The sequence below is a fragment of the Meles meles genome, chromosome 4, assembly GCF_922984935.1.
Source record: "Meles meles chromosome 4, mMelMel3.1 paternal haplotype, whole genome shotgun sequence".
Lineage (NCBI taxonomy): Eukaryota > Metazoa > Chordata > Mammalia > Carnivora > Mustelidae > Meles > Meles meles.
The window spans coordinates 39,871,727-39,895,154 of record NC_060069.1 but is presented as its reverse complement, the minus strand read 5'-3'; the positions used below and the strand labels follow the sequence as shown (position 1 = coordinate 39,895,154).

At 36.4% G+C, this 23,428-nt stretch overlaps 1 protein-coding gene across 1 annotated transcript in view; it reads left to right on the top strand.

The window, feature by feature from the left end:
* The window catches only part of KPNA1 (karyopherin subunit alpha 1), an 82,380-nt gene that overhangs the window by 6,545 nt on the left and 52,407 nt on the right, over positions 1 to 23,428 (top strand). The window contains exon 2 of the mRNA XM_046002409.1: positions 17,999 to 18,132. Coding sequence (XP_045858365.1) covers positions 18,004 to 18,132 — 129 coding nt within the window. The 5' untranslated portion in view covers positions 17,999 to 18,003. The remainder of the gene's footprint in view (positions 1 to 17,998; positions 18,133 to 23,428) is intronic.

The window sequence follows — 23,428 nt, the reverse complement described above, 5'->3', positions numbered from 1 at the left end:
TTGAGGGGAGGTTATGTACACCTGGCTGCTATGTTTTGAGAACTTAACTTAGAAAAGGAGCTGGAGTTCTCACTGTTCATTGTGTTCTTGTAATCCTGTTTTTTTGTGTGGCATATCACTCCCAATTTACCTGTACTGGAGACCTCCATTTTGGAGTCTCTTTAGTTTGGTTTCTTCAGAGTAATCTCCACAATTGTAGGGTTAGAGGAGGGATGGTTGCCTACTTCGGAGCAGTGGGGGAGGAAATCTGGTGACTATTTTGTAGACTTTCAGCTAGCCTTCTGGTTTTTTTTTCTCCCTAACCCTTCAGAGGTGCCTGTGAGGACTCCTGTTTGTAGACAGTGTGAATCAGCTTCTTTGCAGGTGCTTAGGCTCTAGAGTTCTCCACTTTGCTAGTATAATATCACCTCACCATCTGTTTTATAGTTTCTGACAAGGTTTTGACATCTTATATGGGATTCTCTCCTTTTCTCTCTATCCCGTGGGTCATTCCTTTAAAAAAAAGTTAGGGGCACTTGGGTGGCTCAGTGGGTTAAAGCCTCTGCCTTCGGCTCAGGTCATGATCCCGGGGTCCTGGGATCGAGCCCCACATCGGGCTCTCTGCTCCGTGGGGAGTCTGATTCCTCCTCTCTCTCTGCCTGCCTCTTTGCCTAGTTGTGATTTCTCTCTGTCAAATAAATAAAATATTAAAAAAGTTAAAATTTTAGTGTTAATCAGTCTACCATACTTGCCGTTTTATTTCTTTATATAGACTTTTTTAAAAAAAATTGAGTTTAGTTGAAACACAGTACTACAATAGTACATAAACTTTATATTCTGGAACGTTCATTCTTTTCATAACATTTGAGGGACTGCTATATGCCTAGTCCTATGCTTACTATTGAAGATTAAAATTTAAAATTTCTGGGGGGCACCTGGCTGGCTTGGTTGGTGGAGTGTGCAGCTTTTTTGAGGGTTGTGGGTTCAAATATGTTGGGTGTAGAGATTACTTAAAAATAAAAATTTTTTTTTTTTTAAGATTTTATTTATTTATTTGACAGAGAGAGACAGCACAAGCAGGCAGAGTGGCAGGCAGAGGGAGAGAGAGAAGTAGATTCCTTGCTGAGCAAGGAGCTTGATGTGGGACTCGATCCCCTGAGCTGAAGGCAGCTGCTTAACTGACTGAGCCACCCAGGCGTCCCTTAAAATTAAAATCTTAAAAAATTAAAATTTCTGATCTTTTCTGAGTATTAATATATTTCTGAGTTGTTAATATATTTTGGGAAGAAAGTTATATCCTGTATGTGCTGCTTAATTTGAAATGTGAAAACCCTCATAAGTGCCCATGTGATAGATATATTACAGAACTTATTAATTTCAGTAATGAATATGAATTGGATTAAGGCAAGTTTGCAGTTTTTCTTTTTTCACATGAAGGAACGCTTTACATGCATTACACCATTTTGGGGAAAGATTTATTAAAAAAAAAAAAATCCAAGGGGTCCTGGGTGGCGCAATCAGTGAGTGGAACGTTAGACTCTTGATTTTGGCTCAGGTCGTGATCTCAGGGTCCTGGGATCGAGCCCCACTTCAGGCTCTGCGCTCAGCAAGGAGTTTGCTCTCTCGGGATTCTCTCCTTCTGTCCTTTACCTTCGTCTGGCCCCCATGGGCATGCAGTTGCGGGCTCTCTTTTTAAAGATTTTTATTTATTTGAGGGAGAGAGACAGCATGAGGAAGGGAAGGGGAAGAAGCAGAGGGAGAAGCAGACTCACCCCTGAGCAAGGAACCTGAAGTGGCCAGATCCAGGCCCTGGGATCATGACCTGAGTCGAAGGCAGATGCTTAACCTACTGAGCCACCCACGTGCCCTTCTCTCTCTTAAATAAATCTTTAAAGAAAAATTAAAAAAAAAAAAAAAAAAAATCCAACTACATATAAAGGAAGAGGTAGTTTTTTTGTTTTTTGTTTTTTTTTTTAAGACCTAAAGTGTTCAATCAGAACTTTGATGAAATAGCAGAACATTGAGTTGATAAAATTCTAACCAAAAGTGAAGAACGCAGTTTTCAGTGTTTCAGGTAGGCTGGGAAGCTTCACTGTAGTAAATAATATACTTTCAGCTCTACTGTTTGAAAGTATTTCTTATTGTATAAATAGTATATTGCTTACTGTAGAAAATTTGGAAGATAGAGAAAAATATTAACTTGCTCTTGAAATTTTTATATACCACTTTAAATTATGAGTGTTTTTAAAGGTATAGAGAATAATATAAGTTGGGTTTTGTTCCCAACATTCAGAGTTTTCATATGTTTGTATTATTTTTCTCATTTCTCAGTATGTCATTTCCTTAATCCTCATTTTGGAATTTTTAGGTTTACAATTTTTCACTGTAATAATTACAGTGCAGCAAACAGTCTTATACTTACTGCTAATTTTATTTCCTTTTGGTATATTCCAAAAGTGGAATTACTGAATCCTAGGGTATGGGTTTCTAAAATTCTTAGTAAATATTTTCCCTTAAATGTTTTGCTATTGAGAAGGTCTTAGGAGAACATTGCAAGTTGGGAACCTAGAGATACTGGAAGGTGAGGTCAATATTAGGGTCAGAGGTCAGCTCTTCAGTGGAAGAAAGTTTGAAACTGGGACTTGAAAGAAAGTAGGTATTTATATTAGATTAGTGGGGTTAGAGCTCTAAGATGTAACCAGAGATGGTACAGTAAGTCATGTCTGCAGCATTGACGTCTCATAGGAGAGACTGAAGGCAGTGTTTTTCAGACTTTGCCCCCACTAGAATGTCACTAAAATAAAGGAACTCTTTGAATTATTTTATAAGAAAGAAAATGGGTAGGACATTTTCAATTTTATTTTTCTTCTCTATTTGTATTAAAATCTTTTAAAAGGACCTGCTACCATTTGATTAGAAGTTGGTGGCAAATGAGTAATTAATAGTCACAAATGAACTTAAAACCTTTTTATACTTAAATTTGTTTATGCTTATATTTATAGGTCCGTAACTTATTTTGTAGTCATACTTTCTTGTGGTCATGTTTTCTAATACAGTTATGCTTGGTTTATATGATTAAGTAAATTAACTGTATTAGCGTTTCATGGTGGTTCACAAAGTGTATGTTGAATGTTAAATATTCAGAATTTTTAGTGTGTGTGTGTGATTTACGGACTGGGTGGATTGACTCAGTACCCTAAATATGTACCATCTTGAATATAATGAAATATAAAAAGATACACATTCAGTGTGTTGGGTATAGATTGATGTAGAATGGAGAGAGTATTTATTGACTCAGTCAAGGCCAAGGGATCTTGTAGGACAAAGAAGATCAAATTTGATTTAAGAGGTGCTAAAGATTCATTCCTAGATCCTTAGGCATTGAAGTAGTACAGTGAAAAAGGTGTTGAGATTAATAGAGAGCTGTGTGAAGGATGGCTTGAAGAGCAGAGAGCCAGAGGTTAAGGAAGGGTGGGTTAGAATTCTCACAGTTCTGTGGATATAGGATTGACAAGGACCCGAACTAGACTGGTGGCACTTTGGATAGACTAATAAGGAAAATTTGGTAACTAAATGAACACGAAGGAGGAAGTGGAAGATTTCATTTTGGAGAGAAATGCATTTATCTTTACCACCAAGTTTGCATCTGGCTTTTAATTTTTTGCTTTCTTGGCTTTATTTCCCTAGAAAACATAGAAAATTAGGCATAATGGCTTTAATTTTAAAGGCTTCTTGTTCTTGAGAAGGTATTTTGAAAAGTTACTAACAGTAATTTAGGATTTTTAATTGTCTAAGTGATAATACAAAAATATTTGATTAGGATTAGGAAAATTTTCATACTATTAGTTTGTTATTTCTCCTATAATCCTCTGTAGATTTTGTTTCATTTGTTACCAGAGTTCCTTTTAATCCAATTTAAGCCTACATTTCAGCTGTATTTTGCGTTGTTTTTCGGTAAAGCTTTTGCTCCTTTATAGTGTTTTTCTTTTCTTTCTTTCTTTTTTTTTTTTTTTTAAAGATTTTTATTTATTTGTTTGACAGAGATTACAAGTAGGCAGAGAGGCAGGCAGAGAGAGAGGAGGAAGCAGGCTCCCCGCTAAGCAGAGAGCCGGATGCGGGACTCGATCCCAGGACCCTGGGATCATGACCTGAGCCGAAGGGAGAGGCTTTAACCCACTGAGCCACCCAGGCGCCCCTATAGGATTTTTCAGTTGCAGATGTATATCAGAATTTATTTGGGAATCTTTGAAAGAAAAAACAGAACACCAGAGACCTAGTATGTGCCTCAGGCTTACTAATCAAATTCTTTGGAAGGACAGTTGTGTCTGTTTTTTTAAAAAGCTCTCCCGCATGACAGATCAAATCCCTTCTTGAACCCACAAGGAGGGGGAACCAACCAATCTCAGTTACCAATATGAGTAAATACATATTTAAGATTTTTTTAATATAGACTTTCTATTTTAGAGCACTTTTAGGTTCATAACAAAATTGGAAAGTAGAGTTCCCATGTATCCCACTACCTTCCCCACTATCAGCATATGCATCAGCTTGCTACATTTGTTTTAATGGAACCAACACGATACGTTGTTATCATCCAGAGTCCACAGTTTGCATTAAGTTTATATTCATTCTTCATGTACATCTATGGGTTTTGACAAATGTATTGTGACAGGTATCCACCATTATAGTATCATGCAGAATAGTTTCTCAGTGCCCTAAAAATCTTTTCTGCTCTGCCTTTTCATCCCTCCCACCCCATAAACACTTGGCAACCACTGATCTTTTAACAGTTTGCATAGTTTTGCCTTTTGTAGAATGTGATATAATTGGAATCATACCCACATGTTTTTTCAAAACATTCTCAATGTGACAGATACCCTGTTCTCCACAAAAAGGCAGGGAGGAGGGTATAATACATTACATAATCAATCTCATTTATGGATACTGGAAATTTTTCTTTTTCCTGGAAATTGTGGATACTAGAAATTTTTCTTTTATGGGTTTTTTTTTAATTGAAGTATAGTTGACACAATGTTACATTAGTTTCAGGTATACAAGGTAGTGATTCTATAATTTTATACCTGTACAGTGCTCATAAGTGTAGCTACTATATGTCACCTTATAACATTATTAAAGTACCATTGGCTGTATTCTGTAGAAGGTGCTGTACTTTCATCCCTGTAACTTACTCATTCCATAACTGAAAGCCTGTATTTCCCGCTCCCCTTAACTTCTTTTGCCCATCCCTGTACTCCCCTTCCCTCTGGCAGACCACCAGTTTTTTATATTCTTGGATTGGTTTTGCTTTTTTGCTTGTTTGCTTTGTTTTTCAGATTCCTCATATAAGTTCAATCATAGGGTATTTGTCTTTGAGTTATTTCACTTAGTATAATACCCTCTAGGTACATCCATGTTGGTGCAAAGTGGCAAGATTCTTTTTTTTTTGTGGCAGAGTAATATTCCATTGTGTATATATACACCATGTCTTTTTAATTCATTCATTGGTAGACATTTCAGGTTCCTTCCATATCTTGACTGTTGTAAACAATGCTGCAATAAACATATGGGTGCATATATCTTTTCGAATGAGTGTTTCCATTTTTTTGCGGGGGGGGGGGGCGCAAATACCCCATTGTGGAATTATTGGATCATTTGGTGATTCTGTTTTTAATTTTTGAGGAACCTCCATACTGTTTTCTATAGTGGCTACACCGATTTGAATTTGCATCAGCAGTGCGTGAGGGTTCCTTTTTCTCCACATCTTCTGCAACACTTGATATTTCTTATCTTTTTGATACAGATTTGACAGGTGTTATGTAATATTTCATTGTGATTTTGATTTGTGGTGTAGAAGTTTATAAGAAAATATTAACAGGAATTTAAAAGGATGATACACCATGACCAAGTGTGTTTATTTCAAGAATCATTCAATATCAAGAAATCTATTAATATCTCACCCTATTTAATATGTCAGAATAGATAAACTTGATCATTTAATAACCACCAAAATGTGATTTGATCAAATTCAACACACACTTCAGGTTTTAAAAATTAGTAAAATAGGGACATCTGGATGGCTCAGTCATTAAGCATCTGCCTTCACTCAGGCCATGATCTTGGGGTCCTGGGATTGAGCCCCGCATTGAGCTCCCTGCTCAGCGGGGAATTTGCTCCTCCCTCTCCCACTGCCCCTGCTGTGTTCTCTCTCTTGCTGTGTCTCTCTCTGTCAAATAAATAAAATCTTAAAAAAAAAAAACCTAGTAAAATAGGTATGGATGGTACTTAGATGTCATTTTTTGTTTGTTTCAATTTAATTTTTTTTCAGTGTTCCAAGATTCATTGGTTTATGCACCACACCCAGTGCTCTATGCAATACGTGCCCTCCTTAATACCCACAACCAGGCTTACCCAACCCCCCACGCCCCTCCCCTCCAGAACCCTCAGTTTGTTTCTCAGATTCCGTAGTCTCTCATGGTTCATCTCCCCCTCTGATTTCCCCCAACTGACTTCTCTCTTCCTCTCATGTCCTCCGTGTTATTCCTTAAGCTCCACAAGTAAGTTAAACCATATGATAATTGACTTTCTCTGCTTGCCTTATTTCACTCAGTATAATCTCCTCCAGTTCTCTCCATGTTGATACAAAAGTTGGGTATTCATCCTTTCTGGTGGAGGCATAATACTCCATTGTATAGATGGACCATATCTTCTTTATCCATTCGTCTTTTGAAGGGCATCTTGGCTCTTTACACAGTTTGGCGATGTGGCCATTGCTGCTATCAACGTTAGGGCACAGATGGCCCTTCTTTTCACTACATCTGTATCTTTGGGGTAAATAACCAGTAGTACAATTGCAGGGTCATAGGGTAGCTCTATTTTTAATTTCTTAAGGAATCTCCACACTGTTTTCCAAAGTGGCTGCACCAACTTGTATTCCCACCAACAGTGTAAGAAGGTTCACCTTTCTCCACATCCTCTCCGACACTTGTGTCTTGTTAATTTTGGCCATTGTAAGTGGTGTAAGGTGGTATCTCAATGTGGTTTTTTTTTTTAATTAATTAATTAATTTATTTATTTTTTCAGCATAACAGTATTCATTGTTTTTGCACAACACCCAGTGCTCCATGCAATATGTGCCCTCCCCATTACCCACCACCTGGTTCCCCCATTTTCCCACTCCCGCCCCTTCAAAACCCTCAGGTTGTCTTTCAGAGTCCATAGTCTCTTATGGTTTGCCTCCCCTTCCAATTTTTTTTTTTTTTTTATAAACATATAATGTATTTTTATCCCCAGGGGTACAGGTCTGTGAATCGCCAGGTTTACACACTTCACAGCACTCACCATAGCACATACCCTCCCCAGTGTCCTTAACCCCCTCCCCCTCTCCCAACCCCACCTCCCCCCAGCAACCCCCAGTTTGTTTTGTGAGATTAAGAGTCATTTATGGTTTGTCTCCCTCCCAGTCCCATCTTGTTTCATTTATTCTTCTCCTATCCCCCTAACCCCCCATGTTGCATCTCCATGTCCTCATATCAGGGAGATCATATGATAGTTGTCTTTCTCCGATTGACTTATTTCACTAAGCATGATACCCTCTAGTTCCATCCACGTCGTCACAAATGGCAAGATTTCATTTCTTTTGATGGCTGCGTAGTATTCCATTGCGTATATCTACCACATCTTCTTTATCCATTCATCTGTTGATGGACATCCAGGTTCTTTCCATAGTTTGGCTGTTGTAGACATTGCTGCTATAAACATTCGGGTACACGTGCCCCTTCGGATCACTGCGTTTGTATCTTTAGGGTAAATACCCAGTAGTGCAATTGCTGGGTCATAGGGTAGTTCTATTTTCAACATTTTGAGGAACCTCCATGCTGTTTTCCAGAGTGGTTGCACCAGCTTGCATTCCCACCAACAGTGTAGGAGTGTTCCCCTTTCTCCGCATCCTCGCCAGCATCTGTCATTTCCTGACTTGTTAATTTTAGCGGTTCTGACTGGTGTGAGGTGATATCTCATTGTGGTTTTGATTTGTATTTCCCTGATGCCGAGTGACGTGGAGCACTTTTTCATGTGTCTGTTGGCCATCTGGATGTCTTCTTTGCAGAAATGTCTGTTCATGTCCTCTGCCCATTTCTTGATTGGATTGTTTGTTCTTTGGGTGTTGAGTTTGCTAAGTTCCTTATAAATTTTGGATACTAGCCCTTTATCTGATATGTCGTTTGCAAATATCTTCTCCCATTCTGTCAGTTGTCTTTCAATGTGGTTTTGATTTGAATCTCCCTGATGGCTAAAGATGAACATTTTTTCATGTGTCTGTTAGTCATTTGTATGTTTTCTTTGGAGAAGTGCCTGTTTACGTTTTCTGCCCATTTTTTGATGTGATTATCTGTTTTGTGACTGTTGAGTTTGAGAAGTTCTTTATAGATCTTGTTATCAGCCCTTTGTCTGTAGATGTCATTTTTTTAAAAAGTGTCTCAGAACAGCAGTGCAATACAACTGTAGCTCATGGATTGCTGGTAGGGATGCATGGTGATACAGCCATTTTGAAAAACAGTATGACAATCTTATAAAAGTAAGCATATTGTTACCATATAACCCAGCAGTGTCATCGCAAGTTGTTACCCAAGAAAAATGAAAATACTTGTTTGTACAAAAACCGTATATGAAAGTTTATAGTGACTTACTCATAATCACCAGAAAATGCAAACAACCCAAATGTCTTTCAAGTGGTGAATAAAGTGTGGAATACAGTGGAATATAATTCAGCAATAAAAAGAATGAATTACTGCTAGATAAAACAACATTATGAATATTAAATTAGTTAATACTGACTAAAAGAAGCCACACTCAAAAGGTTACATATTGGATGGTTCCATTTATTTTACTTTCTGGAAAATGCAAAACTGTAGGGACAAAAATAAATCACTAAGTGCCTTAGTGGAGAGGAGAGGGAGTGGATTTACTAGAAGGAGACCTTTTAGAACTTTTCATAGTAAAATATTCTCTGTTTGTGGTGGTATTTACTTAAATGTTAAGTTTTACTTTATGTAAATTATAAATAATACCTTAGTAAATCCGACTTTAAAAAAAAACCCTAGTATCATGTTTATTTAACAAAATATTAGACATAGATCAAAACCAGAAATGAGATAAAAATGCCTGCTCTAACCTTTGTTGCTTAATTACCATTGTAACTTTGTCTTGGAAGTACTAGTTAAATATTTTTAAATAGGAAGTGAAATGGAATACTAACTTTAGAATGGAGGAGGCAGAAGTTACAATTGTTTAGAGATATTAAATATTGAGAGTGTCAGCTGAAAGTATCAGAAACAGAATTCAGTAGCTGATTTAATTCATTGGCTGGATTAAAAAATTTATGTATACGAGACTATGGACTCTGAAAAACAACCTGAGGGTTTTGAATGGGCGGGGGTGGGAGGTTGGGGGAACCAGGTGGTGGGTAATAGGGAGGGGAAGTATTGGAGCACTGGGTGTTGTGCAAAAACAATGAATACTGTTATGCTGAAAAAAAAAAAACATAAGTCAACCCATCTCTAAAAAAAAAAAATTTTATGTATAGTAATTTTTTCATATATAGACAGTAGCCAATTAGAATATATTGGAGGGAAATTAGTATATTAAAAATACTAATTAAAATTAGTATATTAAAAGTAATTTAACTCTGTAGGCATTATATGGGAGATTGTCCAGAGTTAAACCAAAAGTGCAGAATTGTGTTTATAATTTCCCATCAGTGTACAACAAAAACCAAAAGGTTTTATAGTTGTATAACCAGTTTTTGAAAGGATATGCAGAGAGCTTGATAGTGGTTACCTTTAGGCGGGGGTACATTTTCATTTATCTGTTCATACCCTTCCATATTGTTTGTTTTTTTAACGTGAGCCTTTCTGTAATTTAAAAGGGAAGAATATTTCAAAGGCACAAATGCACTATATGGATGATAGAAATTATTAGTTTGAGCATTAGAATTCTTGGATACTGCAGTTTAGCAAAAAAAGAAAATAGGTGCTTGCTTTTCTCATGTCTGTGTACTTTTGAAGAGCAGTTTTTCTAATCAACTTACTGCTATTCTTCATCAGTTGTATTTTCTAACGTCTGTCCTTTGATACGTATTCTTATGTTTTGCGGGTCTTTCTCTTTTAACTTGAACTGCTGAAATTTTATCTATCCTTCACAACCTAGCTGAAGCACCATCTCCTTTATGGAGCTATACCCCATCACTTTAGTCAGAAGAGATTTTTTTTGAACCTTTAGAGCTATTTATAGCCATTTCTTCATTACACAAATATCAAGTGTGAGCTATATATGGGCTGGACAGTGGGAGTATGCTTTCATCTTCTCTTCACCTTAGAAGGTAATATCCCCATTGTGCAAATGAGGAAACCAGGGCTTACAGAATTTAGTATTTTTTCTACATCTCTGTGCTGAGAAGTAAATTTGAAAACAGGACTTCAAGGCCAGCCCTCTTCTCTGGGCTAGCTTCTTATGTCACTGTAATAAAAGGAAGCAAGTAAATAGTAGTTTTATATGAGCATTTCTTTCCTTTTATATTTTTTTTAATTTAAAAAAATTTTTTGTGGTAATTTCAAGCTTATAGGAGTTTCAAGAAGTGTACAGAGGTCTTCTTTTTACCCTTCACCTCACTCCTCAGTTGTTCATTTTACTGTTAACTCCATCTGTTTTATCACTTACTCTTTCTCTCTGTATATATGTATTCCTAACATTGCCTTCCCTTAATTGTGTGCCCTTCCCACTCCATGTTGAGTACAGGTTTGCAGTTACTAAAGCCCAGTTGTTTTTTGGGATTGTTAAACTTTATCTAGGTCTTGCCCTGTTGCCATAGTCTTTCTCCTTTCTTTGACCTAAAACTTCTGATTCTTGAACTTGGGTCATCATTGTAACACTGCTATTATAATGCTATATTGTGATACTTCAGAGCCAAAATACTGCTTGCTTCAGGAATCCAGCTTTTTTCACTAGATCATTTCTCAGCACCATTAAATGATTCCTTCATAATTATTTTCAAATTCTCATCTGTATTTCCTCGGCCTTTCAGTCTGATAAAGCTCAATCTGACAAAATACCACTGAGTGTAAATATTAGTCTGCTTGGGCAGCCATTAAAAAATACCACAGATTGGGTGGCTTAAACAACAGAATTCATTTTATCCCAGTTCTGGAACTTAGAAGTCCAAGATCAAGGTACCAACAGGGTGGGTTTCTGGTGGGGCTTATCTTCCTGTCGTGTGGATGACTACCTTCTCCTTTTTTCCTCACATGCCCTTTTTTTGTGTGTACATGGCAGGGGGAAATGGGGGAAGAGATCGCTGGTGTCTTTTTCTCTTCTTGTAAAGACAGTAATCCTGCTGGATTAGGACCCCACTGTTACAAACCCATTTAGCCTTACTTACCTCCTTAAGGGCCGTGTATCCAAATGTAGTCATTATGGAATTTAGAGCTTCAATATATAGTTCGTAGGAGGAAGCACAGTTCAGTCCATAACAGTAGAACCTCAGGTTTATAATCAGGAACCTAGGTTCATATCCTTGCTGTCTTGTATTAAGTGTGTAACCCTGGCCGAGTCACTTAACCTTTTTTAGCATCCTGAATGCTTAACTGTAAAGGATGAGAATAATTTTGCCTTGTATGTTTGTTAATAGATTCAGGTAAAATAGATGTTGCAACATAGGACATTATAAATCAAATGATTCTCAATTCAGGCTTGCAGTAAAATCATCTTAAAAATAATTGTTTTATGAATTCCAGCCCGACAGTACAGGGAGCTCTACAGCCTCACTCCCTAGTAAAATTGGGGGAAACTTGAAAAACAACTATTAAAAGCTTCTGGAAGTGATCCTAGGGCATACAGTAAATGAAGAGCTTCCAGTTGGAGAGAAGGTTTTCTTGGGAGGAGCAGGATATCAGGATTTCTTGTCCTACCCCTAGCTGCCTAGTGCTTAGGCTAAGTTCTGGGTATATGTGGTGGAGCGGCAGAGGACTACCTTCTGTCCAGTCCCCACTGTGGAACAGAGGCTCTACCTGGGTGCACAGCTGGTGGGAGTACTGGGGAATAGATATCTTTTCTGTTTTCTAAGGTGGTGATTCCATGTCAGAAGAGACAAGCTGGTAAGACCTCAGGCTGCCGCCTACCCTAAACAAAATACTCCACTCCTGTAGGGGTTAGCTCTCAGAGAAGTGTGCTGTTGTCTGCACTCCCACCTTGGGAGTATTGGTTCAGAGATTTGGTTGGGGAGTTAGGGGGAAAAGCCTGTCAGAAAACAGCTCTTAATCTCTTCAAGGAATTGACTTACCAGGGAGCCCAGATAAGAGTAATAGCTGACTTCTCAGCAGAAACAGCGGAGGCCCAAGGCAATGTAATAATATATTCCAAGTACTCAAAGACAAATACAGTCAACCAAAAATCCTGTATATTCAGTGAAGCTCTCTTTTTAAAATGACAATGAAATGAAGATTTTTCCAGATAAACAGGAACTGAGAGAGTTTATTACTAGCAGACCGTTGTAAGAATGCTAAAGGAAGTTCTTTAGGCTGAAAGCAAGTGATCCCAGATGGTAATTTGAATCCATATGAGGAAAGAGTACCAGTAAAGGTAATTTTAAAAGAATATAAGAATACAAATATAAGAATAAAAGAATGTAGTATTTTTTTCTTCTTTTTACTTTAAACTGATTTAAAAAGCAGTTTTGGGGGTGTGTAGATGGTGCAGTTGTTTAGGTGTGTGACTCTTGGTTATGCTCAGGTCACAATCACAGGGTCATGAGATGGAGCCTTGTGTTGGGCTTGTGCTTCACATGGAGTCTGCTTCCGATTCTCTCTCTCCCTGTGCCACTCCTGCTTGTGCTAGCTTTTACTCTCTTTCTCGCTCACTGAAATAAATAAATCTTTAAAAAAAAGTTGTATAAAATAATATATGTATAATGGTTCTTGGGCCTGTAAGGTGTAGAAACGTAGTATATTTGTAATGTATCTGTCAATAGTAGCACATAGGAGGTGAGTGGAGGCAAAGCTATGTCAAACTAAGAAAATGACTATAGGTGTTAAAGTCATAATTATAATGCATTGTTGGATTTGTAACATTAAAGGTAATACATATCACAACAATGCCGTCAAGTGGAGGAAAAGGCAATAGAACTATATAACGCAACATTTCTATATCTTTTTGGAATTAAGCTAGTATAAGTCTGAAGCTGCTGTAATTCTGAAGTTAAAATGTATATGGTAAGCCCTTGAGTAGCCCCTAGGGGGAAAAAAAACCCCCAAAAATACAGTGAAAAGGTCATTAAAGAAATTTAAGTGCTGCATTAGGAAATAGTCACTTAATGCAAAAGAAAACAGTCAAAGAGTAGTAAAGGGACAAAAAGACATGAGACACATAGAAAATGAAAATAATCATAAATCAACTATGTAAGTAATATTAAACATGAATTGATTAAACTATATAATTAAAAAAAGGCAGAGATGTCAGAGTGTCCAACAATATGTTCTCTACAAGAGATATACTTTAAGTTTAAAGATACAAATACATTGAACATATAAGGATGAAAATATATCTATTCAAACAGTAGCCACAAGAAACCTGAAGTGGCTATACTAATATCAGAAAAAGTAGATCTTAAAACAAAAAATGTCACTAGAGAGAAAGGGATGAAAGCCAATCCATTAGAAAGGTAAAAGTTTTAAATATATATGGATCTAGTAACAGCACCAAAATACAAGAAGCAAAGCCTGACAGAAATGAAGACAAGAATAGACAATTTAGCAGTAATGGTTGGGAGACTACACTATGCCACTTTTAGTAATGGACAAAACAACTAGGCATAAGATCACCAAAGAAACCACACCACAAGCCAGCTAGAGCTAGGAGACATCTGTAGAGCACCACCAGCACCCAGCCACAATAGAATGTATATTCTTCTCAAGTGAATGTGGGACATTTTCAAGGATAAACCATATGCTAGGCCACAAAACATCTTAAAAGGATTAAAATAATACAAAAGTTGTCCTCTCACTACAGTGCAAAGAAACTAGAAATCACTAACAAGAATTTGAGGAACTCACAAATATGTGGAAATTAACATACTTCCAAATAACCAGTAGGTCAAAGAACAAATGAAAAGAGAAATAAAAAAATAGTTTGAGATAAGTAAAAATGAAGTTACCACTTAAGAAAACATGGAATGTAGCTAAAGCAGTGCTTATAGGGAAACGTTAATAACAAGTAATAAATGCTTATATAAAGAAAGAAGATCTCAACTCAATAACTAACTGTCCACCTTAAGTCACTGGAAAAAGAAGAGCAAAGTAAACCTAAAACAAACAGAAGGAGGGAAATAATAGAGTAGAAATTAATGAACTAGAAAATAGAAAAAATAGAGAAGATTAAGGAAACCAAAAACTGGTTCTTTGAAAAGATCAGCAGAATTGGTAGGCCTTTAGCCAGACTGACATAGAAAAAAAGAGGACTTAAATTACTTGCAGTACAAATAACAGATGGAACATTACTACTGGGATTACAAAAATGGAAAGGGTTATAAAGGAATACTATGCACAACTGCATGCCAATAAATTACATAGCTTAGATAAAATGGGCAATTTTTTTTTTTTTTTTTTTTTTTTTTGACAGAGAGAGATCACAAGTAGGCAGAGAGGCTGGCAGAGAGAGAGGGGGGGAAGCAGGCTCCCTGCTGAGCAGAGAGCCCGATGTGGGACTCGATCCCAAGACCCTGAGATCATGACCTGGGCCGAAGGCAGCGGCTTAACCCATTGAGCCACCCAGGTGCCCCAAAATGGGCAATTTTTTAAAGGTTTATTTTTGAGAGAGCGAGCACAAGGGGGAGGGAGGGACAGAGGTAGAAGGAGAGAAAGAGAATGTCAAGCAGACTTCCTGCTGTGGAGCCTGTCACAGAATTTGAGCTCACAGCTCTGAGATCATGAGACCTGAAACAAAACCAACAGTTGGACACCCAATTGGCTGAGTTACCCAGGTGCCCCCAAAATGGACAAATTTTTAGAAAGATGGCTGTTGAAACTGACTTATATAGACCGAATAGACCTATATAGCAAGTGAAGAGATTGGGTTAATCATAAAGCTACCCACAGAGAAAAGCACAGACCCATATGGCTTCACTGCTAAATTCTACCAAACATTTAAAGAAGAATTAATGCTAACTCTTCTTAAAAACTGAGAGGGGGAGCACTTCCCAGTTTATTTTATGAAGCTAGTATTAGTGTTACCCTGATACCAGAGACATCACAAGAATACTACAGACTTCACCTTATAAAGATGAACACAAAAATCCTCAAAATACTAGCAAGCCTAATTCACTGCATATAAAAAGAATTTTATACCACAACCAAGTGGCATAATATCCCAGAAATGCAAGGTTAGTGTGAAGTGCACAAACCAATTAATATAACATATAACATATCAGGAAATAAACAAAAGTCACATTGTTCTTATAATAGACACAAAATAAATTTGATGAAATCTAACACCCTTTAATGATAAAAACACCCAAAAAACGAGGACTAGAACGGAACTTCCTCAACATGAATAAAGACATCTAGAAAATACTCAAAGACAACATCATACTTGATGGGGAAAGCTGAACACTTTTCCTCTACAATCAGGAATAAGACAGGAGTGCCTACTTTCTCCATTTCTACCTAGAGGTTCTAGCTATGGCAATTTTGAAAAAAAAAAATAAGGAAAAGAAAAAAAATACACAAAGGCCTCAAGATTGGAAAGAAAGAAAACTGTCTCTGGCAGATGATATGATTTTGTATGAAATGACTTAGAAAATCCTAAGGAATCCACTAAAAAAATATTAGAATACTAATACACAAGTTCAGCAGAGTTGCAGAATACAAAATTGGTATACAAAAATTTATTGTATTTCTATAGACTTGTCATGAACAATCCAAAAGTGAAATCAAGAAAAAAAATTTCATTTACAATAGCATCAAAAAAATTAAAATAGAAATAAATTTAACAAAATTATAAAACACTGAAACTATAAAATATTGTTGAAAGAAACTAGAGAAGATCTAAGAGAAGAATATCCTGTCTGTAGATTGGAAGATTTAACATTAAGATGGCAATACTCCTCACATTGACCCTACAAATTCAGTGTAGTCCTTATCAGAATCCCAGCTTACTTCTTTGTAGAAACTGACAAACTGATCCTAAAAATCAAATGGAATTGCAGGGTGTCTAGAAGAGCCAAAATAATCTTGACTAAATAGGAGGACTTATACTTCCTGATTTCAAAACTTACTACAAAAATGGTAGTCAAGATTGTGTGGAATCACAAAGATATACATACAGATCAGTTCAATGGAATATAATTGAGTTGAGAAATAAAACCATATAGATATGGTTAATTTGTTTTTCAACGAGTGTATCAAGACCATTCAATGGAGAAAGAGTAGTCTTTTCAACAAATGGTGCCTGGAACAAATGGGTAGCCATATGTGAAATAATGTAGTCGGACCCTTACCTCATACCATAAATGATAATTAACTTAAAGTAGATGACAGACCTAAATGTAAGAGCTAAAACTTTAAAACTCTTAGAAGGAAACTTAGGGTTAAGAATCCCAAAGTATGACACTAAAAGCATGAGCAACAGCAAAAATAGATTAATTTGTACATCATCAAAAGGAAAAACTTCTGGGGTGCCTGGGTGGCTCAGTGGGTTAAAGCCTCTGCCTTCGGCTCAGGTCATGATCCCAGGGTCCTGGGATCGAGCCCCGCATCGGGTTCTCTGCTCAGCAGGGAGCCTGCTTCCTCCTCTCTCTCTCTCTGCCTGCCTCTCTGCCTACTTGAAATCTCTGTCTGTCAAATAAATAAATAAAATCTTTAAAAAAAAAAAAAAGGAAAAACTTCTGTGCTTCAAAGGACACTATTAAGAAAGTGAAAAGAAAACTTGTAGAGTTCTAGGAAGAAAATATTTAAAGACTATATATCTGATAAGGGACTTTTTTTTTTTTTTTTTTTTTTTAAAGCAGTCCATTATTTTTAGAGAGAGCACTCGAGAGGGAAAGGTGAAGCAGACTCCACACTGAGCAGGGAACCCGATGCAGGGCTTGATTCCATCACCCTGAAATCATGATAGGAGCTGAAACCAGGAGTTAGATGCTCAACCAACTGAGCCACTCAGGAACCACTCTGATAAAGGACTTCAGTCTAGAATATATAAAGAATTTTTATAACCTTAATGATTAAAAAAAAGACAATTTAAAAATGGGCAAAGAATCTGAATAGACTTTTTATGGAGGACATACAATTAGAACATATTTGAAAGGACAGCAGACATCAAAAATTGTGATAATAAAGAAATTGTCAGCCCCCTTACACTGCTGGTAGGAATGTAAAGTAGCGCAGCACTTTGGAAAAATAGTTTGACAGTTCCTCAAATGATTAAACAGTTATCATGTGACCTAACAGTTTGATTCCTAGGTATATGCCCAAGAAAAATAAAAGCATATATCTACATAAAAACCTGTCCAGAGATGTTTATGGAAGCATTATTCATAATAGCCAAAAAGTGGAAAGAACCCAAATGTCCATCAGTTGATGAGTAGATATAAAATATAATGGAGTATATCCTTATGATGGGGTAGTATTCAGTCATAAAAAGGAATAAACTACTGATATATGTTGCAACATAGATGAACTTTAAAATTATGCTAAGTGAAAGAAGCGAGGCACAAAAGATCACGTGTATGATTCTGTTTGTATGAAATGTCCTGGATAGGAGTGATAACCAAGTGGTACAGTTTCTTTTTGAGGTGATGAAACGTTAAAAAATTGACTGTGGTAATGGTTTGCACATAGATGTAAAAATACGAAAGCTATTGACATGTACACTTTAATCTCCTAAAAAAAGTAACGATTTCGGCTGTGCGTTTAGAATAACAGAACTCTTTACCATAAGCCAAGCTCATTTGTTCTCTTCCTTTTTCTCATTTTTGTAGAAATCATGACTACCCCAGGAAAAGAGAACTTTCGCCTGAAAAGTTACAAAAATAAGTCCCTGAATCCTGATGAGATGCGCAGAAGGAGGGAGGAAGAGGGATTGCAGTTACGCAAGCAGAAAAGAGAAGAGCAGGTAAATCCTTTATCCTTATTAATTTATTTTAAAGAACTAAATTTTCCATTTTAAGCCTGAAACCACTTTAATTTTGACTTTGTTAGATATGTGTATGTGTGTAGATATATGTCCCTGTCAAAAAATCAACGTGTTTTGGGAATGGGGAAGAGGAAGTGATGAAAAGTGGAATACAAGAATAAAGAAATCTCTCATGTTCTCATATTTCCAATACAACCACTGTTTAATATTTCAGTCTGTTTGTTTTTAGTGTATTTTTCTAAGTTGCAACTTGCTTAAGATTTTGTGTGCATGTTTGTTAATGAATTCTCAAGTGATCAGTAAAATGCTATTTTTTATTATTATCTTTAATATGAAAATTTGTAAACATACAAAATTAATAGTGAACTTCATAAACTCTCCTTTGCAATCAGTAATTGTCAGTATTTTGTTGTACTTGCTTCGTGTCTGTCTTTACATTTATTATGTAGTATTTTAAAACAAAAATCTCAAGGAATATATCTTTTTACCCCTAAATTAATTTTGTATGATTCATTAGGACATTGATTTTTGTATTTTTAAAAAATTTTTGGTCATTTTTAACTGACAACGTCTGAACATCTACAGGAGGATTTGGGAGTCATTCTCACTTTACCTTCCTCCTAAAATGCCTAGAATGAATGGTATATCCCTTTTGGCACAGAAATTTAAAGACACTTAGGTGACTTTTTTCCTTTTTTTTTTTTTGCTAAGGAGAGACTTTTGAGCTTGGAAGGACCATTTGATCCCCATGCTACAAAAGCTCCATATAAGACAAATGAATGATTCAGAATTTTTCATACATGAGAAGGTAATCTGTCATAAATATTTTGCATTTATAGTGAGCTGGTCTCAAAATACACTGTTCTTTTGGGTAACACTGCACTGCAGAATCCATTTAGTTAAAGTCCAAGAGTACATTACAACCCCAGTGTTTGTTAGGGCTGTAGATGTTTGACTCAAACACTGTCGTTATACTATTATTTTGGGGGCAAAGAATTTATAATATTATAATGGAGTTTATAGTAAGTGGAGTAAATTAAGTGTTATCACTTATTCATAAAAGGATGAGTTTCTCTGGGTTTCTTACTATCTCTTTTTTCATCTCTGTGTCTTATTTGAAGTGGAACCTTTCATTGAACTTTTGTAGTAGCTTCTATTGTGGAGGTAAACTTCAGAAATCATAATAACATTGTTACATATTTATATTCCCATATGTGAATGTGAATACATGAATATATACACATGAGCCCAAGTGTAGGTCTGAATATAACCACCAGCTTATGCATCATATTTGGCATAAAGCCATTTGAAAATGTAATAATGATCCTCTGCTATTAACAGTGTTCATTTTATTGTCTTCTTGGTGATAGGCAATGTCATGTTATATGAATAAAATAAATTTTTCATATTCACTTACTTGCCTGAAGACAAATGCTCTGTATCCTTAATATATCAACTGGCAAGTATGGCCCCATATATTGAACTGAAAATATTTGTAGTTGAAATTCTATCATGTTCATTGTATGAGATCTGAAATTGTACTATGGCTTTAGTAAGTTTCTGTGATAAGTTTTTGAAATATTGCTCTATTTAAAATCTTAATTTTTTTATTTCATCCTTTATTATATAGAGAGAACTGGTAAAACCAATCAGGCTTCTTAATATCGTAACAGTACTTATTTGATGCCTCATTTGTAAAATAGTAAATATTAGTAAAATATAGATTCACTTAGGTACTGTTTATCTTTCCACAGTTGCTTTGTCATTTATCGGGAAAAGTCACAGGCTTAAGCTAGCTGACAGGCTAGATGTGAGGGTAGCTCAGGAGTTGATGTTGCCAAGTGCTCAAAAGATAACTTAACTGCATCTTTGAGGGCTGTCCTTTTATCAGACTAACATTTAATTTTTGTTATATCTAGGCAACACTTACAGGATAGAGCACTTAATGGACAGAGGATAAATGACCTCTATCCATTTGGCCCTTACAGACCAATCTAAAATTTATTCTTGGCAAAAATTATACTAGTTGGTGTCATTCTGATTAAGCCAGTACTTTTAAATTTGAATTAAGCAGACTCTTGTTAATTCAGAGTGAATAGGTAACCTAGTGCTGCTGAAAAGTTCATAAAACCCATTATGATGATGAGTGGAGGTTTGCTTGATGTTTTCAGTTAAAAGAAATACTTTGTTAAGTGAGCAAGTTGATAAACTTGTAGACAGGCAACTTTCCACATTGATTAACTTGGTTGACAAGTTCAGTTAACATGTAGTCTGTAGTTAAGGTGTATAGATCATGATTGTTTTGGCAGATTTTTCTTTTTTATTATTATTTTTAAAGATTTTATTTATTAGAGCACAAGCAGAGGGAAAGGGAGAAGCAGACTCTCCGCTGAGGAGGGAGCCCGATGCAAGACTCGATCCCAGGACTCTGGGATCATGACCCAAGCTGAAGGCAGATGCTTAACCGACTGAGCCACCCAAGTGCCCCAGGTTTTTCTTTTTTAAAACCTATTTTTCTCTGAGTAAGACATGCACAGTTGAAAAAGTTAAATAGTACTATAGTACTTGGAACCAAACCACCAGTGTTCCTGGTCTCATTCCCAAGGTAAACCACTTTCAATCCTCCTGACTATTTATTTATCAATTTAAAATATTACCTATTGATATTCTGTTATGGTAGGTGAAGATTTAAGCTCTTATATTACTTTTTCCTTGCTTGTATTCTCAGTATAGTTATACTACAGTACATAAGTATTATTTATTGCTGAACTGAGTAGTATACTGTGGTTACATTTCCTTTCTTTATACTTTGTTTTTCCTGGAGTTAATTGTCTGATTTTTTTTACCTGCTTGGTTTCATATTCCTAGCTGTCTTTTTTGTTTGTTTTTTTCAATTCTCTTCTACAGCTCTTTCAAGTAATTTTTATCTAATTTTCAGTGTGGTTAAAGTTATCAGGTAATTTCTCAGTTCTATGTTTTTTTCTGCTGGAGACCTACACCCTACATTTTTTGTCCTCTTGCACCAGTCAGAATTGTTAATCCTCTGTTCTGGCTGGATAGCTGTAGTCTTAGGACTTCCCTCTGCTGAGTATTTCTCAGGTCTTATCTTGTCATCATCCCTATAATGGACATGGTATGGTGTTTTCAATTTCAAATTCTAGTTGTTGATCAGCAGTTGTATTACAGATCATAATTCTGTCCTGCCGTATTTAAGACCACTACTTACGGATGTAAATTTTGCAATACAGGGGATGTAATTTTAGTTACTAGGTGTGATTTGGGAGTCATGCAAATGCTTTTAGGTAATTGTGAAACAAAAAGAAGTAATAATGAAGGAAGAAATCCGTAAAAATAAATGAGGAATTAAATGGCCCTAACTGTGTGTCATGCTTGTAGCTAAACCACACAGAGAGGCAATACTTTAATACACTTTAAAATATGGCAAAGATTAATTTTCTCTGCTGGGCGTATTTTAAGGACAAAAGGAAGTATAAACAAATCTTCAACTGCTTTAGTAATCATATAAGATTGATTCTGAAACCATGTATTTTTTTTTTAAGATTTTTTTTTTTTTTTTTTTTTAATTTGACAGAGATCACAAGTAGGCAGAGAAGCAGGCAGAGAGAGAGGAGGTAGCAGGCTCCTTGCTGAGCAGAGAGCCCGATGCAGGGCTGGATCCCAGGACCTTGGTATCATGACCTGAGCCGAAGGCAGAAGGCTTTTACCCACTGAGCCACCCAGGCGTCCCAGAAACCACGTATATTTGTATGGATATAGCAAATAACTATGTTAATATTAGGAACCTAGATGTTTTAGGTTAAGAAAAAAGTATAAAATCAAAGAAGTTAGATAAATTTGAGTAAGGTAATATTAGTAGGGATTCATGAGGTATTTTCTTGAAATACACATACACACACAAAACCCAGTTCTGTCCTAGAAAGGCTTAGAAATAGCAAAATACCTTATATCACTGAGCACTTTGAGCATCCTGAGATACTGGCCGTTAGAGAATTTTTCTCTCAAGGGATCAAGGCTTCTTGGAAAAAACACCAGATTCTCGATTAAGAGATAGGGAATATTCAAGGTGAATGTGTAGTATTTTTTCATAACACAGAGCAAGTAGGTTTAAGATTATCAAAGCTTATGTTGAATAAACTCAGGAGATAGTTTGAACAGGCTCCCATTAGCCATAAGTGGGATATATTGAGTATTAGAAAGGGCACTTGGGGGACTTCTGCTTCCAGCCAAAGTGGAATAGCAGGGCCCAGGTTTACCGTGCTACCTGAAACAAACTAGAAATAATCAGACAAAATGCATGAAACAGCAGTTCAAGACACAGGACATTAACCAGTGAAGGACAGTGATCTCTAGAGATAGGAAACCAATGAGAAGAACCCTATGATTGTTAACCCCTTACTGCCCAAGAGAGTTTCCAAGTCGCAACACAAGGAAAGGGAACTAAAGAACACAGCCTTCCTGAGTGGAAGAGACAGAGCTGAGAGTCAGACGAGATCAAATCATCCATTCACAGCAGGGAATACCAAAAGGGAGAGAACTGTATATAGAGAAAGAAGCCCGGAGATCTTCAGAGTTTTTCTTTGAATATTCAGCAGAGCACTGACCAGCAGATGTGCTTGAGACTGCACAAGGCTAGAGAAACTGTCTTCCATAGATGATAGATTAGAGGGAACACTGCCTGGCCCTTGCACAGTGTTGAGAATAGTGCCTGTTCTTCTATCCAGACTGGAAAGACTCATCTTCCACAGGACATTTGGTAGTATATTCAGGAGACTCTTGCCTTAGTAGTGGAGATTAATTAGCCATAGACAAACTACTGCTCCAGACCTCCCTAACAGAGCATAAAAGCAAGATCCAAGAGGTTGATCAAACTGCAGTTTTTAGTTTTTCTTAATTAGTAATCATATGAGGAAAAAGAAGTACTTGAATTTCTTCATTTCCTCATTTTCAAAATAATGAGTTGGTTCCTTAGCATCCTCCAGAGGGAACAGGAATGTGTGTATTTTAATGTTATTAGGAATTCATAGTGTTAAAATAGATGTATTGCAGTTTATTTCAGCTGGGTTTTTTTGTATGTTTTTAAACATTATGGCTGTATAGTTGACATACAATAGAGTGTACAGTTTGTTAAATTTTGATGTATGGACCATCACCATAAGTAAGATGTGAACATATTTATTGCTCTCAAAGTTTTTCTGGTATACCTTTGTAGTACCTTTTCCCTACCCCTCACCTATCTCCAAACAATTTCTATTCT